This window comes from Sinohyriopsis cumingii, chromosome 1, assembly GCF_028554795.1.
Source record: "Sinohyriopsis cumingii isolate HCF-2022 chromosome 1, ASM2855479v2, whole genome shotgun sequence".
Classification (NCBI taxonomy): Eukaryota; Metazoa; Mollusca; class Bivalvia; order Unionida; family Unionidae; genus Sinohyriopsis; species Sinohyriopsis cumingii.
In genome coordinates this window covers 74,865,638-74,888,161 of record NC_142961.1, presented here as the reverse complement: position 1 = coordinate 74,888,161, position 22,524 = coordinate 74,865,638, and the positions used below count along the sequence as shown (strand labels likewise).

The 22,524-nt window shown below is 34.9% G+C and overlaps 1 protein-coding gene across 4 annotated transcripts in view; it reads right to left on the bottom strand.

Moving 5' to 3' along the window:
• LOC149807134 (coiled-coil and C2 domain-containing protein 2A-like) overlaps positions 1 to 22,524 on the bottom strand; it is a 225,611-nt gene that overhangs the window by 70,030 nt on the left and 133,057 nt on the right. For all 4 annotated transcript variants that reach the window (XM_089962521.1, XM_089962530.1, XM_089962539.1 and 1 more), the window contains 7 exons: positions 21,508 to 21,592; positions 19,392 to 19,545; positions 15,348 to 15,498; positions 11,447 to 11,585; positions 9,241 to 9,450; positions 1,744 to 1,836; positions 624 to 715 (listed from right to left, as the gene is read on the bottom strand). In XM_089962521.1, the coding sequence (XP_089818647.1) occupies positions 624 to 715; positions 1,744 to 1,836; positions 9,241 to 9,450; positions 11,447 to 11,585; positions 15,348 to 15,498; positions 19,392 to 19,545; positions 21,508 to 21,592 (924 nt within the window). The remainder of the gene's footprint in view (positions 1 to 623; positions 716 to 1,743; positions 1,837 to 9,240; positions 9,451 to 11,446; positions 11,586 to 15,347; positions 15,499 to 19,391; positions 19,546 to 21,507; positions 21,593 to 22,524) is intronic.

Genomic DNA, 22,524 nt, shown 5'->3' with positions numbered 1-22,524 from the left:
CTTAACACTATCAAGTTTTACACTTAACACAGTCTTACACTTAACAAGAGTTTACAGTGAACAAAATCAAATCTTACACTTAATAGTCTATACTTAACACTATCATGCCTTTTAATTAACACAGTTTCACACTTAACACAAAGTTTTAAACTTGATATTATATTTACAATCAATTTTTATGAGTTTAAATGTTGACGAAATGCATGAAAACTGAAGGAATTTAAGACAAACTGCTAATAGACTCTGGGATGTATGGTTTTCAAACTTTTGAATTACTTGTAGAAAACAAACATTTGACTGCCTGAATTTTATGTTGGTTGGTTCTTCTGGTGTTTTTATTTCTACTGAATAGCAACACAGGAAGGCTAAAAATGCTGAAGCAATTAGTGTAAAGTGCCTTGCATAATGATGGTTACACCAAGGTATCCAACCAGGCTGATCAAATGGAAAGACTAGAAAATGTACCCTTCTTCTTGTAAATCTTGCATTCTAATTACTGAGCCAATTACAATTTTCTGGCTGCATTTTTATCATTCTGGAACATTTTAGCTATTGCAAATTTTTTTCTTCAAAATGTAAAAGACATTTATTAGTACAAATGTTATATTAGAAATGCATCTTACGCAACATTTGGCACAGCTGGTTCATTAACCACATCATCCAGTTTCTTCTGATGGGCTAGTACTCTGAAACGCTGCATGACTTGCTCACGAACCTGAAGATGTATATATGTACACAGACTGAAAGTAACCAAAAGCAGACACAACACATACTAGCTCATAGATTACAAAAGATGATATTCAAATGCATCATACAACTGAAGGCATATAATTTTCATTCAACTGGGTTCAATCTTGCAGTTAATTCCATCATGAATCTGTAATCAATTTACTTTTCAATGACATGATTGATAATTATTAAATTTTCTTGTGCAGTGTGCTGAGAAACTGTTTCACCATAATTAAAGGAAATTAACAAAACAACAGAAGACATAAATCTGCAGTTATCTTCAAGATACATAATCTCACCAAAGGACCTTCTTTTATTGTAACAGCTTTGCATTAACAGAGATACATAAAATCGCTTAGTCTGAGGATTCTGGCATGAACAATGCTTGAAACAGAACCCAAGTCAGTGAAACATGACATATGGGTCGAATGTACATCCCCTCACCAAGTTTCAGGAACCTTGGTACAACAATATGCATACTGGGTGTTTAAAACCTATTTGGTTATAAGCTAAAAGTAAAAAACTTAACCTGCATCAGTAAAATGTGAAATGTAGGTCACCATGACCTTCTTTTTTTGTAAGGGTGTGGTACTACTAGAGATGAATACAATCATCCATTTTGATTATTATACTGTGAACAGAGTTTGAGAAATAAACTTAAAGCAAAATTTAACCAGTGCCAGTGCAGCAAGAAATATTTGTCACAGTGACCTATTATTGTGACAGTACTCACCAAGATGTATCCCCTCTCCAAATGTAATGAGTCTTGATATCACAATATTTATACAGGGTGGAAAAGCCTACTTAGACATGAGCTACCTAAAATTTACATATACAAAATTTGCCCTTCAGCCCTGGGGTAGATGCTATGAAACCCACTGTAAACTACTGCCTAGGACCTAAGATGAAAGAATAGCTGCCACTTTATTAGGGTGTACATATGTAAATGCTTTATCTGTGTGGTGCCAACATGGACACAGAGATGAGCTATAAAGGTAAGAAAACAATATTCACTCTCTGCCTGAACCTAGCAATGGCTGCCCTGTGAGATTCAATGTCTTCCACCTGCTTGAGTTTCTGCTCCTCCCTCTTCTTCCTGTCAAACTCCTGATGAAATAATAACATCATCGTCAGTATCACCACAATTTAAAAAAAAAGATGAATACCTATAACAACTTTGTTTATTGTGATAATGAAAGTATCATTGGAAATAATTATAATGATGCATTATAATGTTCATGATTAAGAGGACAACAACAACTACCACAACAACAAATAAAATTACTATAACAAATTAATTCACCATCATAATGAAATATGTTTTATCTTAGATTGTAACTTCTTGGACAGCCTCCTTTCTTACCAGAACCTCCAAATATTGAATTGGTACCTCATACATGTGACAGACCCAGGATTTCAAACAAGTAGTTTTGCAAATTGTGATCAGAAAATTGACTTCTCCACCAGTACATTTTTATTGGCATAAATTTTATTTGGTTTAAGTAGCTGAAAACAAAACATTTACATTTTCTGCAATAATGTCATCTCTTCATACTTTAAGAAAACAGCAAGTTATAAACATGAGATTCTGATTCTGATGGAAAACTTTACAATTAAAATTATTTAATAATAGTGAGTATCTTGTCAATTACATAAAAAGGGAACAGTTGTGTATCTTTCCCTTCACTGCAAAATTGATTTTTTAAAAAATATAAAATCCATAAGCATTTTTAATATCTTTCACAAGATTACTGTTGGGTGACTACTGCTGGCATTCATTGTGATTATTAAGACTATTATTAAGACTGCAATCTGGTGACCACTGAGGACATTCATTGTGATTATTAAGACTGCAATCTGGTGACCATTGATGACATTCATTGTGATTATTAAGACTGCAATCTGGTGACCACTGAGGACATTCATTGTGATTATTAAGACTATTATTAAGACTGCAATCTGGTGACCACTGTGGGCATTCATTGTGATTATTAAGATCACAGTCTGGTGACCACTGAGGACATTCATTGTGATTATTAAGATTGCAATCTGGTGACTACTGCTGGCATTCATTGTGATTATTAAGACTGCAGTCTGGTGACCACTGAGGACATTCATTGTGATTATTAAGACTATTATTAAGACTGCAGTCTGGTGACCACTGAGGACATTCATTGTGATTATTAAGACTGCAATCTGGTGACTACTGAGGACATTCATTGTGATTATTAAGACTGCAATCTGGTGACCACTGAGGACATTCATTGTGATTATTAAGACTATTATTAAGACTGCAATCTGGTGACCACTGTGGGCATTCATTGTGATTATTAAGATCACAGTCTGGTGACCACTGAGGACATTCATTGTGATTATCAAGATTGCAATCTGGTGACCACTGAGGACATTCATTGTGATTATTAAGACTATTATTAAGACTGCAATCTGGTGACCACTGAGGACATTGTGATTATTAAGACTGCAATCTGGTGACCACTGTGGGCATTCATTGTGATTATTAAGATCACAGTCTGGTGACCACTGAGGACATTCATTGTGATTATTAAGACTGCAATCTGGTGACCACTGAGGACATTCATTGTGATTATTAAGATTGCAATCTGGTGACTACTGCTGGCATTCATTGTAATTATTAAGATCACAGTCTGGTGACCACTGAGGACATTCATTGTGATTATTAAGACTATTATTAAGACTGCAGTCTGGTGACCACTGAGGACATTCATTGTGATTATTAAGACTATTATTAAGACTGCAATCTGGTGACCACTGTGGGCATTCATTGTGATTATTAAGATCACAGTCTGGTGACCACTGAGGACATTCATTGTGATTATTAAGATTGCAATCTGGTGACCACTGAGGACATTCATTGTGATTATTAAGACTATTATTAAGACTGCAATCTGGTGACCACTGAGGACATTGTGATTATTAAGACTGCAATCTGGTGACCACTGTGGGCATTCATTGTGATTATTAAGATCACAGTCTGGTGACCACTGAGGACATTCATTGTGATTATTAAGACTGCAATCTGGTGACCACTGAGGACATTCATTGTGATTATTAAGACTATTATTAACACTGCAATCTGGTGACCACTGAGGACACTCATTGTGATTATTAAGATCACAGTTTATGACAGTCATTGTGATTATTAAGACTACAATTTGGTGACCACATTGGACATACATTGTGATTATGAAGACTGCAGTCTATTTCATTCATTGTGATTATTAAGATTACAGTCTGGTGACCACTGATGACAGTCATTGTCATTATTAAGACTGCAATCTGGTGACCACTGAGGACACTTAGTGTGATTATTAAGATCACAGTTTATGACAGTCATTGTGATTATTAAGACTACAATTTGGTGACCACTTTGGACATACATTGTGATTATTAAGACTGCAATCTATTTCATTCATTGTGATTATTAAGATTACAGTCTGGTGACCACTGATGACAGGCATTGTGATTATTAAGATTGCAATCTGACGACAACTGATGACATTCATTATGATTATTAAGCTCACAGTCTATGACATTCATTGTGATTAAGATTACAGTCTGGTGACCACTGATGACAGTCATTGTCATTATTAAGACTGCAATCTGGTGACCACTGAGGACACTCATTGTGATTATTAAGATCACAGTCTACGACAGTCATTGTGATTATTACGATTGCAATCTGGTGACCACTGAGGACACTCATTGTGATTATTAAGATCACAGTCTATGACAGTCATTGTGATTATTACAATTGCAATCTGGTGACCACTGAGGACACTCATTGTGATTATTAAAACTGCAATCTGATGACAACTGATGACATTCATTGTGATTATTAAGACTGCAATCTGGTGACCACTGATGACAGTTATTGTCATTATTAAGACTGCAATCTGGTGACCACTGATAACAGTCATTGTGATTATTAAGTTTACAGTGTATGACATTCATTGTGATTAACAGTCTCTCTATAGCTTTCTGATTTGGATTTCCCTAAATTTAAAATATAAGAATTAAATGAAAACATAAAAATCTGTTTCACTGTTCCAATGATCATTCACTTGTGTCTATGCTACATGCTGGAATACCGAAGAATCTGAACTGTTTGATCATACACATGGATTAGAACACTGAACAATTTATTATTTTCCTGCTCATTTGATATATCAATTACAACAATGAATTTTGGACTCGTATATTTCAACGTTTCTGTTCATTGGGGCAGCCTTGGACCAGAGCAACAATTTGTGTTATCTCTGTAAGATGGCAAGAAAATTTTTGTGCAATCTCACAGTCTGGAAAAATTACTTTAACCAGTTTAGTAGAATGATCTGAGGAATGGTAAATTGTGCTCTGCCATGAACTTTGCAAAGTCTACAAGTGTCACTTTATTCAATTTTGATCCAGTCTCAAATCAGTGAGTCTGTTTGTTATGGAAGACTCACTGCTCCTATGTGATGGTGTTTGTATATGCTTGGTAATATTATGTCTTCCCACATTTGCTATCTTAGAATCCACATTGTATGAAACTCAGAGCAAACCTAGGACATTTGCTTTCTTTGAATCCACACTGTATGAAACTCAAAGCAAACCCAGGACATTTGCTATCTTAGAATCCACATTGTATGAAACTCAAAGCAAACCCAGGACATTTGCTACTCACATGCACACACTTAAACTATGATATCCAAGTATTGCTGAACTTTACTATTTTTTTGTCAGTGATTTCTTAGCAGTGGGAAAAATCTCATGTTTTGGCATTTTGACATGAACTTAACACAAATATAAAATATATCACTAAATATTCCACACAAAAAAACATCTGAAGCAATAATCTACTATTTAAACAAGACTAACAAATCAAAAACATTACTCAAGTTTTGGTTTTTTTTTGGTTGGTTTCTCCATTTTATCTCTCATTTGCCAAAGGTTGACAGATTTTCATCAAAGACCCAGACGCTATCATGGTCCAACTCTGATCCCTTTATTACTTAAAACACCTTAAAAAATCCTTCCTTTATATTTAAAACTCGAAATTATAATGATAAGGTAATCAATTAACAGCTTACTGTGCACATATTTTATTTTCTCTTTTTAAAAATTTTAAACCGATTACTCAGTCATGCTTTATTGCTCTGGTCAAATATTTCTCTTCCAGAGAATACTAGTTCTGGATGGTTTCTCTAATATGTTGGTATAATGAACAAAAAAGTATGTGTTTTGTTGTTTGTTTTATTCAAATTTTGGGGGTATTTTTGTATTCTCAAAACAGTGTGTGGTAGACAGCCTTTACTATAGCATTGCTGGCCTACAAGCTGGTAGAATCACATGCATTCCAAGGGTATAGCTGTCCATTTTGGGTCTAAAGTCACAGGTAGTACCATCTTCTGTTACTTACACTAGCAGGACATGCCATATTTGAGACCTGGAGTCTCTTATGGCAGAAATATCAAAGACAGACAAGCTCAAAATATTTGATGGCTTCAGTGCTAGAGTGGAAATAGATTACCAGACATGGCCAGTTTCACTGGTAAAAATGGCTTTGTCAAATGCAACATCAATGGACTCCTCCTATTGAAGAAATGTCCTATCACCAACACAGTGTCTGCCAAAGTGCAACAAGATGTCTTAGATGCACCCAAGTTCCAAGCACTGACATCTTAATGACTAAGACATCATCAGAAGATGAGACAGGCAGGAAGTTCCAGCAACAAAGACCTTGAGAAATACATAAATCTTGACTGGTCACAGGCTCATATTTGCCAAGCGCAATGTCCAGATTCTGCCAAGCAACGAGTCACAAGGCTAAAATGTGCCCACAAATCTTAATCTTGCCAAATTGAAACAGGAGAATGTTAAATGGCATTTGTCTAAAAAATTGCAGCCAACTGGATACAATCAGCATAAACTCCAAGAAGGTCAAGGAACAATGGGGCATACTCTAGAGGCTCTGCGTAGCAAACTGCATCCAAAACCCTCTACATGTATATATCAAGATAGGTTTGATGAGAACAATTCTGAAATACATAAATTTCTTAATGAGAAACACCCGCTACAGAAGGCCTGATTAGAAGACAGGACTTCATCATCTAAGGAAGGTAGCCATGGAGGCATTTGGAAGATCATGACAAATTAAGTTGCCCTGAGAAATTCATCATGATGGTTTGACAATTCCAAGATGGCATGATCGCTTGTGTCATGGACAACAGCAAGTCATCTGAAATATTCTTAGTTACCAATGAAGTCAAGGTGGACTGTGTGCTGTCCCCAACCCTCTTCAGTATAATCTTCTCTACTATGCTTAATGATGCCTTTCATGAATATCATGCTGTGATTGACATTAGATACTGACTAATGGCAAGCCCTTCAATCTGAAAAGACTACAGGCAAAGAATAAGTTACAGGAAATAACTGTTTGTGATCTCCAGTTTACTGATTGAGATGGAAACACAGACATCTCTGACTCAGATATGGCTGTTCCCTGAATGCCAAATCTGAGTCAGAGATGCCTGTGACCATTTCAATCTCACAACCGGTATCAAGAAAACAGAAGTGATGCACCAACCTGAACCAGGAAAGCCCTACAGAGAGCCTACCATCACAGTAAATGGCCAAACTCTCATGGCAGAGGACTAGTTCAACTATCTTGGCAGCACACTCTCATGTGCAGTCCATATTAATGATGCAACAAACAGTGTGGCCTTTGGCAAGTGTCTGGGAGTTCAACAGGATCAATCTTAATGTCTAAAAACTTCACTGTTGCTGATACCTGGTGTATAATTGTAAAACCTGGATGGTGTACAGACACCATGCGAAGAAGCTGAATCATTCTCACATGGGCTGCCTGAGGAAACTGAAAATGATAATATTGCAGGTTCCCAGACACTGAGATTCTCACATGGGTAGGCATTCCAGGCATCCTCAGACTGCTGATGAAATCAGAGTTAATATATGCAGGCCACATCACCATGATGTCAAAAAAGCAACTACCAAAGAAGATTTTCTATGGCGAGCTGGAGGGAATACAATCTCTGCGTGGTCAGAAGAAATGATTCATAGATTTCCTTGAGTCATTTCTGAAAAACTTCAACACTGACCCTGGGTCTTGGAAAGAGCTTGCACAGGATCATTGCACATGGTGGTGTCTCATCCATACTGGATCTCAAGACTTTGAATGGAGGTGATTTGCTGAGGCTATGAAGAAGCATGAGCAGTGTAAATCTCAGAACTGAAGCACATGGTCTATTGATTAGGCAAACCCAAATGCATCTCCTGTCAAGTGTGTGATAGACAATTCAGATCATAAATTGGCATGATCAGCCACTCACTCAAAGAGACTAAACCAGTTAGTGATGTCATGGTCATCTATGAGCTTGAAGGATTCCCCAAGGATTCCCCAAGGATTCCCCAAGACACATCCAAATAAGTATTGTGAACCTTTTGTCTGATATGTAATGATTTAAGGATTGCAACCATTAAATTATCCTCTGACATCCCTGTGAAAATAAAATTTTTATACAAATCAAACAAGAAAACCTTAGCTGATTTAGAAATTAAACATGATTTATTATTCATATTGGTACAGCTATATCACATATCTCAATGAAATTATACATTTTGATATATAAATGAATTATTATCCTGGTAATACAGATAAAAAGAAACTAAAGTTGAATCCAACATGTTTTTGAAAAACAGAGAGCTACATTGTAAAAAAAATAGACCTCAGAAAAGTAGCTGTAGTAAAGTTTCATGAATAACTATAAATAATTATCACACCAGAATGAATATGCCCATTCCAAGTCCTAACTGCCTAAAATGTTTTTAAAATTGCCAGTTTATTTCTCTCTTTCATTTGATTTACATATAACAATGTTTATAATACACTTGATTTGCATTTTACAATGTTTATAATACACTTCATTTACATATTACAATGTTTATCATACACTTCATTTACATATTACAATGTTTACACCCTTTATGCTGGTATATAAGCATGTGGAGCTTGACAATTTATCCTTTCTTATTTCTTAAGTTCTTGTAGTAACAACAGTCTGCAGATGTATTTATGTTTAGATATTATTTGAGAGAAACAAGAGTCAAAACAACAGAGGCACAAAACTTATTTTATGTCCACAAAATCATAACAATACAGGCACAAAAAATTCATCTTTTTTCTTCACAATTCTTCCTAACTTCAAAATGTTTTGAATGAAAGTAAACGAGGTCTATTTATTCAAGTAAATCTCACTTACCGGTAACTTAAAATTGCTTATGACAAAACTTAACATATATTTAAACAGATGAGCACAAAGTGGTCCAGGAAAACCATTCCATATAAAGGACTACCTACCAATGAAAATTTATTCTTTTATAGCATACATCCTTTATGCTATTTTCCCCCTGCATGTTCCACTCTACATGCAAAGCAGCAAATTAAATGCTTTCTTGTTAGAAGCTACTTACAATAAATATGTCTCTGGCAAGTTCTCTGTCAAAAGGAGGAACCATCTTGAAATTGCGGAAATCCAGCACTTCCAAGTCCCTCAATTCCAGGAGCTGGAAGCGTCTATTGTTGTTGATTTCCTCATCTGGAACAAGGTCAAATTCCTCTTGAAGCTGCTCTAAGCGGAAAAAGTCTGATGGTAAGAGCTGTCCGAAATCTCCTTCTCGGGGCTGAAACACATTGCAAATATCATTCTAATAAGAGACCCATTTAGTTGGCCAAGAATTCTAGGCCAGTAGAATGCTTTCTGTTGATATTTCTTCCAATACAGTTGATTGCTTACTAGGAAACAAAGGTTTCAATATTTCTCTGTTTTGTGTTGTCATTCATATTGGATGGCAGACTTGCAGCATTTGTATGATATTAAAAGGCCTTAATGTCCAGATATTTCCTGTAAAAAGTGGTCAAATTCTCAAAAGTGATTTCAGTAACCGTGGCCAAATTTGATGATGGATGAATGTAATTTGAAAAGAAATCAAAAGCCTTTTATACCTGAATGCTTCCTCTCCATAGTTTTGAGAAACTGTTTAAAAGTTTGTCCATTTAAAGTACTAGCAGCCACATTTTATGGTCATTTATGTATGTATGTATTTATGTATGTATGTATGTATGTATGTATGTATGTATGTAGTGTTTTACTACATCTCATCACAAAGTGACTGTGTAGTGGCAACATAAAGTTAAGTTAAAAAAATGTAAATTTAAAGTGAAAACAAATGCAGAAAGAATAAGCCTTTCAAATAAATGTATAATTAGGTACAAGAATGTAATGTAAAAAAGGAAGATGTTAAAATTCTGTAAAATGTGTATGAAATAACTGATGAAGGTAACACAAATAAAATCCTTAAAACAGGGTTAACATTTGTTGGTATAAACCACATTGTAGTGTAGACTTCATGAGCTTTACTGATAAGTACACTTGGTAATAAAGTTCAATGCTATCTTTTTTTTTTAAAGGAAGAAAATATTTATCTACTTCTTTTTCCTGAAAAGTGAATACTAATCTAATATTTCTGGTAAGATCAAACTGGAACTTGTGAGTACTTGTGGGGGGTGGGGGTGGGGGGAATGACCTCTATCTGCCAGTTCTAATTCTTTTAATCTAAATTGTGTTACTTTCCCTTTCTTCTTTCTCTCTCTCTTTATTTTCCTCTCTTTACTCTGTATCTACATTTCTCTCTCTCTCTCTATGCATCTGTCTCTCATAATCCTTTCTCTGAATTTATATTTGTGTTTCTTATTTTTCTCTCTGCCTTTCACTTTCCTATCTCCATCTGTCTCTCCCTTTCTTCTTTCTGCATTTGCATTTCTTTCTTCTCTCCCTCTGCATTTCCATTTGCCTCTCCTTTTCCTCTTTCAGATTTTTCATTTTCATCATATCTTTATAAAGCTGAAGCTTTCTTAATGTTAATTCCATCTGGTTTTAAATTGTAATTTCTTTAATTTTGCATCAAAACCAGAGACAGACTTACTAATCAAACTCAAGTCACTATGAGCCAAAATTTCTCTTTCCATCAATTATTGAATCAAAATATTTTTTATCTCTTATTTTGTTAATGACGCTCTTGGTTCAGAAAGACCTTAATGTCTGGCAAGCTCAAGTGACTTGTCCTGTTTTGTAGACCCTAACCCTTCCTGGGTAGGACTTGAAAATAAGTTCATTACATTAGCTGACATTGTAAATTGCTTGCTGGTTTCACTAAAAATTTCTCAAATGTGTGAAATTAAAATCTTTACCCAGGACAATGAAAATTCTAAAACAATGTCACTTACAATTTTACAAACTATATTTTTCATGTCTGAAATGCTTTGAAAAAATTCAGATCCCAGATGAGCCACCACTTTCTGTTGGAACTCTAGGTCTTAAACTATGTAACGGAAAGAAGCTAAACCAACAAATTTAGTAAACTCCAGGAAATTTTCACAGCCATTTTAATTTGCTATTTTGGGTCATACATCTATTGTGGATTTAATACAAAACTATGTGAAAATCTAAAATTTACATGGTATTACACTTACCATATCTGGAGAATATTTTAACTGTTTGTAAAAAGTTTCAATGATTCGTGCAGAAAAATAAGTCTTTACAAAAATCTTCCTGGTAACAGGTTTGTTTGAAAAACTAGGCGATTACTATTTACAATGAAGGATTAAACATGTACACACCCTGAGCATGTAAACAAGGTCAGCATTATTGGGATCGTTTGGATCAAGCCTGGATGCTAAAAACCATTTAGCAAGCTTCTGCAGATCCATGACCCCAGCAGCTCCAATGGCAGCTACTGGATCCATTTTCTTCATGGACCTGTCAAGAGGAATTTTGTAATGAAATAATACATAACCTCACAGTTAATACCCTGTTATAGCACACTCTGTTATAACACAAATTCAGATATAACATGGTTATGGCATGGTTCCTGAAATTTTATATATGTGTATTTTGATTGTACATGAAAAAATATTTGTTTCTTCTTAAAAGTAAGTAAGATTATCATTTTGGGGAAGAGATTGTGTATGACTTTGAACAGAAGATGCTCGCAGCATGGCTCTTGAAATTCGTATACATGTATTTTTCTTGTACATGATACATTTCTTCTTAAAAGCATTACATTGTTGCAATATTCATGTGAAAGAAGGTTTACTGGAGGCAGAAATTCCCATATTTACTGTAATGTATTTGTGACCCGATATTTGCAGTACTTGACTTGGAACAGATGACTACAGAATATGTAAGCAAATTTCATTTTGAGTCAGAATTGCATCAATATTTGGGGCCCCAAGTGGCCAAGTGGTCTAAAGTGCTCTCCATTACGGATCACTGCCATCTCACCTCTGTCTGCGCCGGTTCGAGTCTCGGATTCAGCCAATGTGGGTATGTGAGAAAGCTTGCCAGCAGCTTCTCGTGGGTCGGTGGTTCTTTCCAGGGTTTTCTCGGGTTCTTCCTCCACCATTAATACTGGCCGCCATGTATAGCCTATTGTGTGTTGAAAAATGGCGTTAAACCTGACAACAACAGCATCAATATTTACTGCATAAATATGCAGTGGTTGGATAAGCTTCTGTTAGTTTGGAGACTGGTTTATGTCCGCATTCTTCTATGAACAGAGGTGAGTACATTTACTTCTGTAAGTTAACACTTAAACCACATTTATATATAGGATGGATTCCATGCTACAGGTTTACCATCCCCTCCACCCCCACCCCACACACTTGCTGTGAACAGAACAATACCCTCAGTTTCACTTGTTGTTGTTATTGTCTTGAGGTTTTAGCTATTTTTCAAGTTATGTTATGTTATACATGACATAACAAGCCCTGTTGTGGTAAACTGACCATATTCAGACAGACAAGACCATTTTGTCCACATTCCTTTTGTGACTCAAATAAAAAAATGTCCACCAAAATATTCATTGAAAACTTTTACAAATTTCAGAAGGTGGGGTTAAAAAAGTTTTCCCACAATTGCAGCCAATCAGTAAAGAAAATAATGCACAATATTTTCATGGACTTATTTGGTCAAATCAGAATCACATAAAGTGATATATTCATAACATTAAAAATATGAAACTGCACACACTATAGGGAAAGTGTACCGACTATATGATACACATTTAAATCTACCAATACGTGGTTCTCTGAATAAAGCAAAATATTAAACATGCAATCCCTGTTTTCACTACATGTGTATTCCTCGTTTAATATGCACTGATTTAGGTTGGTAACTGCGACAATGAAGTACCATATTTTTGTGCCTGCTTTTATTACCACCTCCCCACCTCCAGACATTTTTTGGGGAACATGCATCATTTTTTTCAGATAACTGACTTGGTTGCTTATAACATGGTTTGTTCATAACATAGTCAGAATTTATGGATCCCAAAAATCATGTTATAGCGGGGTCACACTGTAATAATAATAATAATAATAATAAATCATACTACAAACCACATATTTTTATACTATCATGAGGAAAGTGTAATCACAAAATTAAGTAACTGCAAATTTGATGTTCTTAAAAGGAGGTCCAATCTAAGATCACCTGCACACTGTAATCCCTTTAAAGATAAGCTAGCTAAGAAATCTAATTTAACAAGACATCTGTAAAATTTTGCTAACAGTATATTATGAAAGCAATTATTTCAAGGTTTCTTTTTATATTGCTGTAAATCCATTCAAATTTCATGGAGATCCACATTATTTATACAACACTAACATTGCTGTCAAAGGTGAAATACTTTGAGATAAAGTTGTTTTAAGGTTTTTACATTCTAGGCAGAGTGCCCACATCTAATTACAGATTGGAATCATTTATATAAATTTTAAGTCTACATACTAGGATGTTTTCTGTCAAATTTGGTCAAAGTCTGTTGAGCAGTCTTTTCTGGTGACACAATTAAAATTTTTATTAACAGCAGACATATATTTTAGGTAATGAAGGCAACACATAATGGAGGACACACATCATTTGCATACATGAGTGAGTTTTATGAAGAAATTGAAAGGTTTCTCTATTTAATATAGCAGTATTCATAAGCCATGCTGCTTCTTATTAAATTCAGTCCAGTTCTGTCAGTGACATTTGAGAAGATGTCACTTACATTTTTTTTCTATCTTTTTTAATGGTGGAAGTATTTAACAACAGATCAGCATCATTTATAAAAGATTTAAAAGCAATTCTATTACTCTAGCAGGTAAAAAAGAGTAAGTTGATTCCTAAGCATCAATTCTATTTTTATTCTATAAATTATCTATGTGTATCCAAGCAACATAGTTGGCAATACATGGTCCAAGTAATAAAATAAAACAAAAACATTAGTATATGTTGTATTATTTCGGCACACTCAGTTTTATCATGCAAACATATTCTTTATTATCAACACATTAATTTATGTAATTATTCACCTACCAGTAAAATGATCCAATATTTCAACATGATCAACATCAGTGTCAGGTTCAAATGTACAGTGATTTCAATATAATGGTATACAATGACAGTGAAAGATACTTCACTGTCTGAACCATGCTAAGTGTTTGATACTAAATGTCTGATGTACATGAAATGACAGTGAAAAATGAAAATGCTGTTTAGGCAATTAACAGCAGCTATCAAAATGATTAAAACTACTGTAGAATTCCAAGACTAACACTCACCCAAAGTAAGGAACAACATGTGCTGTTGACATTCTCAAGCCAAAGCTCATTTTATCAAAATGGTATGCTCTAATTAAGTAGGCTATTACGACAAAAGCATCAAGATTAATTTACTGCAAAGAAAAATTGAGGCACTCATGTTAAACTTGAACATCCATCTTTATAAATATAAATCCAACTGACCATATGTACATACACTGACTCCATACTGTCATGAAATTGTATGTAGTAAAATATCTTTATATAATGTATGAACAAAACTGTAGCTGGGTTTCAATGCTATATACAGAGCATTATCCAAGAATGTATAGTTTTGGCCTAAGCTATTTCAAAATAAAGAGTGCAGTTTACCCATTGCTGCATGCAGAAAGTGCCAATGGTGAAAAACTCAATTACCTTGAGTTCTTTTGCCATAAGCATGACCATAACAAAGGGACCTTATATAACAAAATATTGAACCTGCTTTTTATTCAGCTGGAAACAAAAAACTTTAACAATGAACTTAATTTAGAGTGATGGACAGATGGAAGAACATATGGGTGGATGGATGGACATGTGCACAGACACTATGGAAAGGTTCTGTCATGGTGGACTTGATTAAAAACCAACATGTCACAGGTAAATAGCATGTCTGACTTCTGGCAATGTCAGTTAATGAAACTGTATTTGTGTGGGGTGTTGTACAGAGTTTACATGTATAAACAGTAGCTTTTAAAACTTTAAAAAAGAGCATTTAATAATCTGTTTGGTAAAGACCTATCTCAAACATGTAGATATTTTTCACTAAACTAAAAATGTGATTTTATTACATGAATAGTGCCCAGTCTTGATGTCTGGAAACTGACCTAAACTTAATACTTAAGTGGACAGATGGACACAATATGCCCCATTCTTAGTGATGCATATAAATACTCACTCAAAGATATTGTATGGACCCCCAGGTCCTGTAGGTGGGACCAGTGGGACTCCATTCTCATTTACACCCCAAGCAACACTGGCAGTAAGTCTTCCTGTTGTCATGAGGATCAGAGTGTCTGTACCCTTGGAACCAAATGAGAAAGGGCGTCCTAGAAAGAAGATCAACTATTAGAAAGCGTACTCTGAATTTACTATTTTTCAATGTCAGAAATTTTTTTAAGTAGAAAGTAAATAAGGATCAATCTAGAGTCAATAAGATACCCAATTAGAACATCTCTTGGCTTTTCTACAAAATTCTGCCTCAGATGTACTTCAGTGTAGTGATACAGTGTGAAATGGGGTAAATTGATGGAATAATGGCAGAGAATTCAGTCGCAGACTCAAATACACCAGGCAAAATAGAACCATGTCAAAGTAAGATGATACCTTTATGGATTCTTTTGTAAAACAAAGTTCTCTAATTTCGTGCTTGAAAATATAAATTTTGGACTGTCCTGGTCAAAACAAGTCATCAGAGGGAACTCACCCATAATGATGGAGTGTGATTTTGCTTGGTATTCAAGGTACGATATCATTTAGTATCCAAGGTACATAGATATGCCATGACAACTACTACAGTATCTCTGAGGTGTGTTCCTGGTTATTGTTTTATTCCAACTATAGGACACTCTAACCAATCCTCACAAATTAAGAACCAATTAAGCCCCTTATTTTTGGGCAAATTCATGAAAATTAATTCACTAACTACTGCATCACACCTCAGGTGGTAATGAAACCACAGATAACTATTGTTCACCATCTTTGGACAAAGTACAAAAAATTCATGCTTTTTACCCATCATCCACTGTACAGATGACCTGCTGGCTTGAGGATGTAAAAACGGCCAGATGTGCCCTTGTATAGGTTGTAAAAGACAACTATGACGGCAGGCACATTAGTGCATTCAAAATGGTCACTATTCCTTAACAGGTTTGAGGGACTACTAAAGATTTTTGTACCATTTTTCATTATTTATGTGTTTGTTGTCAGTATTTATCTACATCAGTGATTTCATCATGCATTGGCTGTTGTGTTAGAATGTGTTTCTTAATTTTTGTCTTGGGAAAGAGAACTATTAGACTTTTTCTCAGTTGTCTTGCCCCACTGCTACAACTACCTTTTCTTTTTGAACATGCTATCACATTAATCTCTCCAGTCAATCCATTTACACTATGATGAACCCTCATCACTGCATTCAATAATCACTCCTTGGTGCTCCATACTACTTAATGACCTGGGACAATATTTATTTTTCATTTACTTTAATATAAACAGGAGCAAAAGAGGAAATTTTTCAAAGCCAGCTGGCAAATAATAGGAAGAAAAATTCCAGTTATCTCCCTTTCACCCTTTCCTTCACATCAATTTGAAAACTCATCTGTTCATTTGAAAAAACTTAATTCAAATTCCTCTTAAATCATCAACCTTGAAGTCGGAGCAACCACTGTGCATTGCATTATTCAATGCTCAGTCAGTAGGACAACTAGAAAGGTACATAGAAATAGTTAACTTTATCAACAGTCATGATACTGGTGTCATTTTCCTAACAGAAAAATGGCTATTAAGAAAATCAGACCATGAGCCAAAGTGTGTGGATCTAATGCCCTCCAGTTATTTGATCTAGCTGTTCCCATGCCACTCCTGTGGAGATAGAATTGCCATCATCATAAAGAACTCCACAATTCACAATCTTAGCTATACTACAACTTTCAATTTCAACAACACATCATTTGAACTGGTCCAAATTTCACACACAATGAAATATTTTAGGCCGGATTCTTCAAAGACATGATAATAATATTCTTCAATTTTCATTGGTGTCATAATGAACTGCCATCAGATCAACTCTGCATTATATGCCATCTCAAAATATCAGTCCATAACCCTCCATCTCTGTTTGCTACTAAGAGAAAGCTCCCAATGATAAATAGAACCCAACTAATGTCATCCATGCAAACCTAACAACTTTGTTACCTCCTACAGCAATATATCTTGATTAGTGCTTGTGTGTATTGCTTGACAAACATGCAAACCCCAGCAACCAAGTGCAAAGTATCAATTCAAAAGTGTTTTCCATTGTTTAGAAGTGTTAAACCATCTTTACACTGCTAAAAGATAACACCATGAGGCTGAGATGATGTGGCTTTCCACCAGCCTCACTATTCAAAGGCAGATCTATGAAGCTGCTATGAAGAATGTTACAAACATAGTTCATGCAGCAAAATCAGTCTACAATAGTACTAAGATCACTGAAAGTTCCTGCTGCAAAGAGTTCTTCAAGATTATGAACAAGCTAATGTCAAGGAATTAATTTACACCACTTCCAACATTCTTGACTCCCAGTCACCTTCTGGACCTGTTTGCAAATTTCTTCCATGACAAGGTTAAATCCATTAGAGATAAGCTTGACAACACAGTTTAAACTGACTCATCTGTACAGTTGTGATACAGAATACTAATGGCATCCATTAACAGCATTTGAACATCTCTATGGATTAGGTATGCCCCAAAGTCATGTGAACTTGATCTGATTTCAACATTACTGCGATTTGAGAGCATGGATTCAATACTGAATCAGTACCTATGTTATAAATACTTCTCTCTCATCCAGGGAATTCCCATTATTTTTCAAAACTGCTGAAGAAAAAACCAGTAATTGACAATAACAATTTAAAGAACTACCAAACTGTTTCTAACCTCCCATTCATGTCAAATATCTAGAAATGCTATCCAACTTGTATCTCATACGAATTAAAATAGTCTTTTTATCAATGTACAGTCTGCAAATCACCCTACCATATTTGGTATTCACAATACAGCCTTAGTATGGTTCAAGTCCTCATTAGTCAACAGGAAACAAATTGTACATGTAAATGGAAAACATTCCAGCCCAGTTGATATATGTTTTGGTGTTTCACAAGGCTCTGTTCTCAGCCCTGTCTCTTCATTCTAGACAGTCACTCAGCCACTCTCAAGTGTCACAGATTGACATACATGGTCATACACACTCTGATGACAATCATATATACAAATGTAGCTGCCCAACTCAAGATGAGGTGACTATCCAAGGTGTAGATAGGTGCACTTCTGATGCAAAGTCATGGATGACAAGCTGCAGGTGAATGGTGATAAAACCGAAGCCATCCTGATCACAACACTAAGACCTTCTCATTCACATCCTTTACCTCAAACAATAAGTATCTGCAATGCCAGCCTTAAATTCACACAGTCAGTATGAAACTTTGGTGTCACCCTTGACACTATGCTCTCATTATACCTTCAAGTATATGCCAGGTTGGATATCTTCAGCTGAGATGCATCAGCTCCAGTCACAATTTTTTTTCAGCTGATACTACTAAAATACTTGTGTGTTCCACAGTACTTTCAAGACAAGACTATTGTAATTCTCTTCTGTCTGTCGCATCTCAGTATATACTACAGAAACTTCAAAAAGTTCAAAACACAGCTGCTTATATCATCCTTAGGATACAAAGAACTGAGCACACATCTCTCCCCTGCTTTGCAACCTTGACTAGCTATCTCTTCAATGCTGACTCAAACACAAAATCTGTTCACTATGCTACAATTCATTTACTGGCTCCAGTCCAATACACCTATCTGACCTCCCCATAAATATAAACTAAAGAAGCATCTTAAAAGGTGCGTAATGCAGTTAGAAGGATTATGTTTTAAAAAAACTTCAAAATGATTTATCTGATGAAAGAGATCTTGTAATAATCATTAATGCCATGGTAAGCTAATACTCAAAATGAAACCTAAACAGAAACCTTGCAAAACTGTTGGTCATGACAACAATGACCACAGAAAGTGACCTCTGTATCTTTCTTTTCTGTTAATGTGGGCCATGATTATTGAAACATGTAATTCCTTACTTAAAAACATGCTGAGTCTTACAATAACAATATCAGCAATAAATAAAAGATGCAAACAAAGTATATTGGCTTAACATAAAACAATAACCATTAAACAAGGGACTACTAACCACTGCCCACTCCTTCATGGTTATGTTGAATTTTCACATCACTGCTAAATTCCATGTCTTCTATTTGGACAGCCTGTGATGTGACAGACACTTCTGGGATACCAGCAAACAGCTCTGCTAGTAGATCAGTACTAAACCCAGAATTCTCAAAAATCTGAAATTATATTTGTCCTATGAATACAAAGAGTGTAACAAAGAATCAGTAATTCATAAAGTGCAAGCATGCCATATGTACACACTTATAGTCATGTTAAACTGCAAACAACAAAGATCCTGATCTGCCATAGCACAATGTACCTGAAGATCATGGTCTATGTTGTATCTTCACACAATACTCCTAACAAACTGCACAGACCCAGATCGTTCAGAATGTTATACAATGGCAGATCATGGTCTGTGCAGTTTGCAGTTAGACTCATCTTATAAACAAGTACAGATGGTACTTCCTAACAGAAGAAACCTGACTTGAAGTTACAGTTACATTGTAAATTAAAATCAGTTGTCATTTCTATGCTGCAGTCACCTATATATTAAGGTCTGATACTCATAGTCCCCATATGAAATTTTTTATTGCACATATTATTATTATTGTTATTATTATTATTATTATTATTATTATTATTATTACCTTTATATGGATGTCATCTGCTCAAAAGGACGAGTTTGTGCCAGTCTCATTCAATATTTACAAATCATAATGACATGATTCGGGGGAAAAACCAAAATACACAATTGTTTTCATCAGAAGAAAAGACAACAGGATGATACCATTTAATATTTATGAAGTCATAAATTGAATTCCTGTTCTAAGGCATGTTAGAGTAAGTAAGCAAATTCAACTTTAATGGTTTAATCCATGTCAGATACCACATTGTTGAAACATTAGTTGTAAATATTGACAAACTTTATGGTACCATTAAACCAGAATAAATAAAATTTAACTTTATATTCCAAACATGAAGTATGCTATAACAAAGGCAGAGCAAATTGTCAAAAGTTCCTTTTATATCAGACGGAATGAAGCAGAGCAAATGGTCAAAATTTCCATTTATATCAGACAGAATAAAGGCAGAGCAAATGGTCAAAATTTCCATTTATATCAGACAGAATAAAGGCAGAGCAAATGTTCAAAAGTTCCATTTACATCAGATAGAACAAAGCAGAGAAAATGGTCAAAAGTTCCATTTATATCAGACAGAATGAAGGCAGAACAAATTGTCAAAGGTTCCATTTATATCAGACAGAATGAAGGCAGAGCAAATTGTGAAAAGTACCATTTATATCAGACAGAATGAAGGCAGAGCAAACTGTGAAAAGTACCATTTATATCAGACAGAATGAAGGCAGGGCAAGTTATCAAAAGTTCAATTTATATCAGACATAATGAAGGCAAAGCAAATTGTGAAAAGTACCATTTATATCAGACAGAATGAAGGCAGAGGAAATTATGAAAAGTACCATTTATATCAGAAAGAATGAAGGCAGGGCAAATTATCAAAAGTTCCATTTATATCAGACAGAATGAAGGCAGAGCAAATTGTGAAAAGTACCATTTATATCAGACAGGATGAAGGCAAAGGAAATTGTGAAAAGTACCATTTATATCAGAAAGAATGAAGGCAGGGCAAATTATCAAAAGTTCCATTTATATCAGACAGAATGAAGGCGGAGCAAATTGTGAAAAGTACCATTTATATCAGACAGAATGAAGGCAGAGGAAATTGTGAAAGGTACCATTTATATCAGAATGAAGGCCGAGGAAATTGTGAAAAGTACCATTTATATCAAACAGAATGAAGGCAGAGGAAATTGTGAAAAGTACCATTTATATCAGACAGAATGAAGGCAGAGGAAATTACGAAAAGTACCATTTATATCAGACAGAATGAAGGCAAAGGAAATTGTGAAAAGTACCATTTATATCAGACAGAATGAAGGCAGAGCAAGTTATCAAAAGTTCCATTTATGTCAGAAAGAATGAAGGCAGAGCAAAATGTGAAAAGTACCATTTATATCAGACAGAATGAAGGCAGAGCAAATTGTGAAAAGTACCATTTATATCACACAGAATGAAGGCAGAGCAAGTTATCAAAAGTACCATTTATATCAGACTCACCTGGAATTTGATGCTCTCAGGCCACTGTACGATTTTTAAGTTCAATATCTGCCCAAAGTTGACTTTAAAATCTTGTGACAAAAGCCTGAAAATAATTGATTTAGTCATATCAAAAAGGTTTTAATGATCCCCTTGGGATTCAGTGAACAATGTTACCATAAAAATCCAACCTAGATCAGTCATCATTGCCATCTGCATAAGATTATGTAAAATTAGACTCTTGTGAATACACTGGTTTTTATGGGCTACCAATTCTCACCGATTTTGTAGTTGTTTTAAACCATTAATTTAAACATCATGCATAAAATGTAATGTGAAAATGACATTTTTTTCTAATCTCCTTGCCAAAATGCCATTGTTTCTAATGTCCTTGCCAAAATCCTTTTTTTTCCTCGTCTAATTCTGTCCAAGGCAAATCCATAAATTTAAGTGTTAAGCTAATTCAGTAAATCTGTCTTCCACCTACTGTGACAGAAACTAAAAATAAGCACTGACATATGACACTAGTCTTGAAGATAGGGTCCCAACATGATATACAAATTACAACACAATTTCTAATTATGCCATTTCAATTCAACCATTTATCTTGAATTCTTCTAAACTTATAGATTAGAAAGGAAAATATAATAGAACTTAAAACATTTATCTGCAACCTTAACCTTGAAGACAGAAGCCCCAATGAGATACACGACACACGTTCTAAATGATATACATGTGTTCCAAGTTCCATCCAATTACCTCATCCATCTCTATAAAGTTATACAGCAACCAGGAAATTGTGTCAGAAAAAAATTAAAATCTCAATCTGTGACATCAATCTTGAGGACAGGACTGCAAATGTGGTATTAGACTCTCATTATTGAGATGATATATATGTATCTTTTAACTTCCAAGCAAAGACTTTAACATAAAGACTGAGGAAAAAGACATAAGATTCAAGTTTGAATTGATATGCTATTTAATACTATCTCAAAAACCAATCAATATGTTAAGTACAGTAGCTAAAAAGTAAATTGT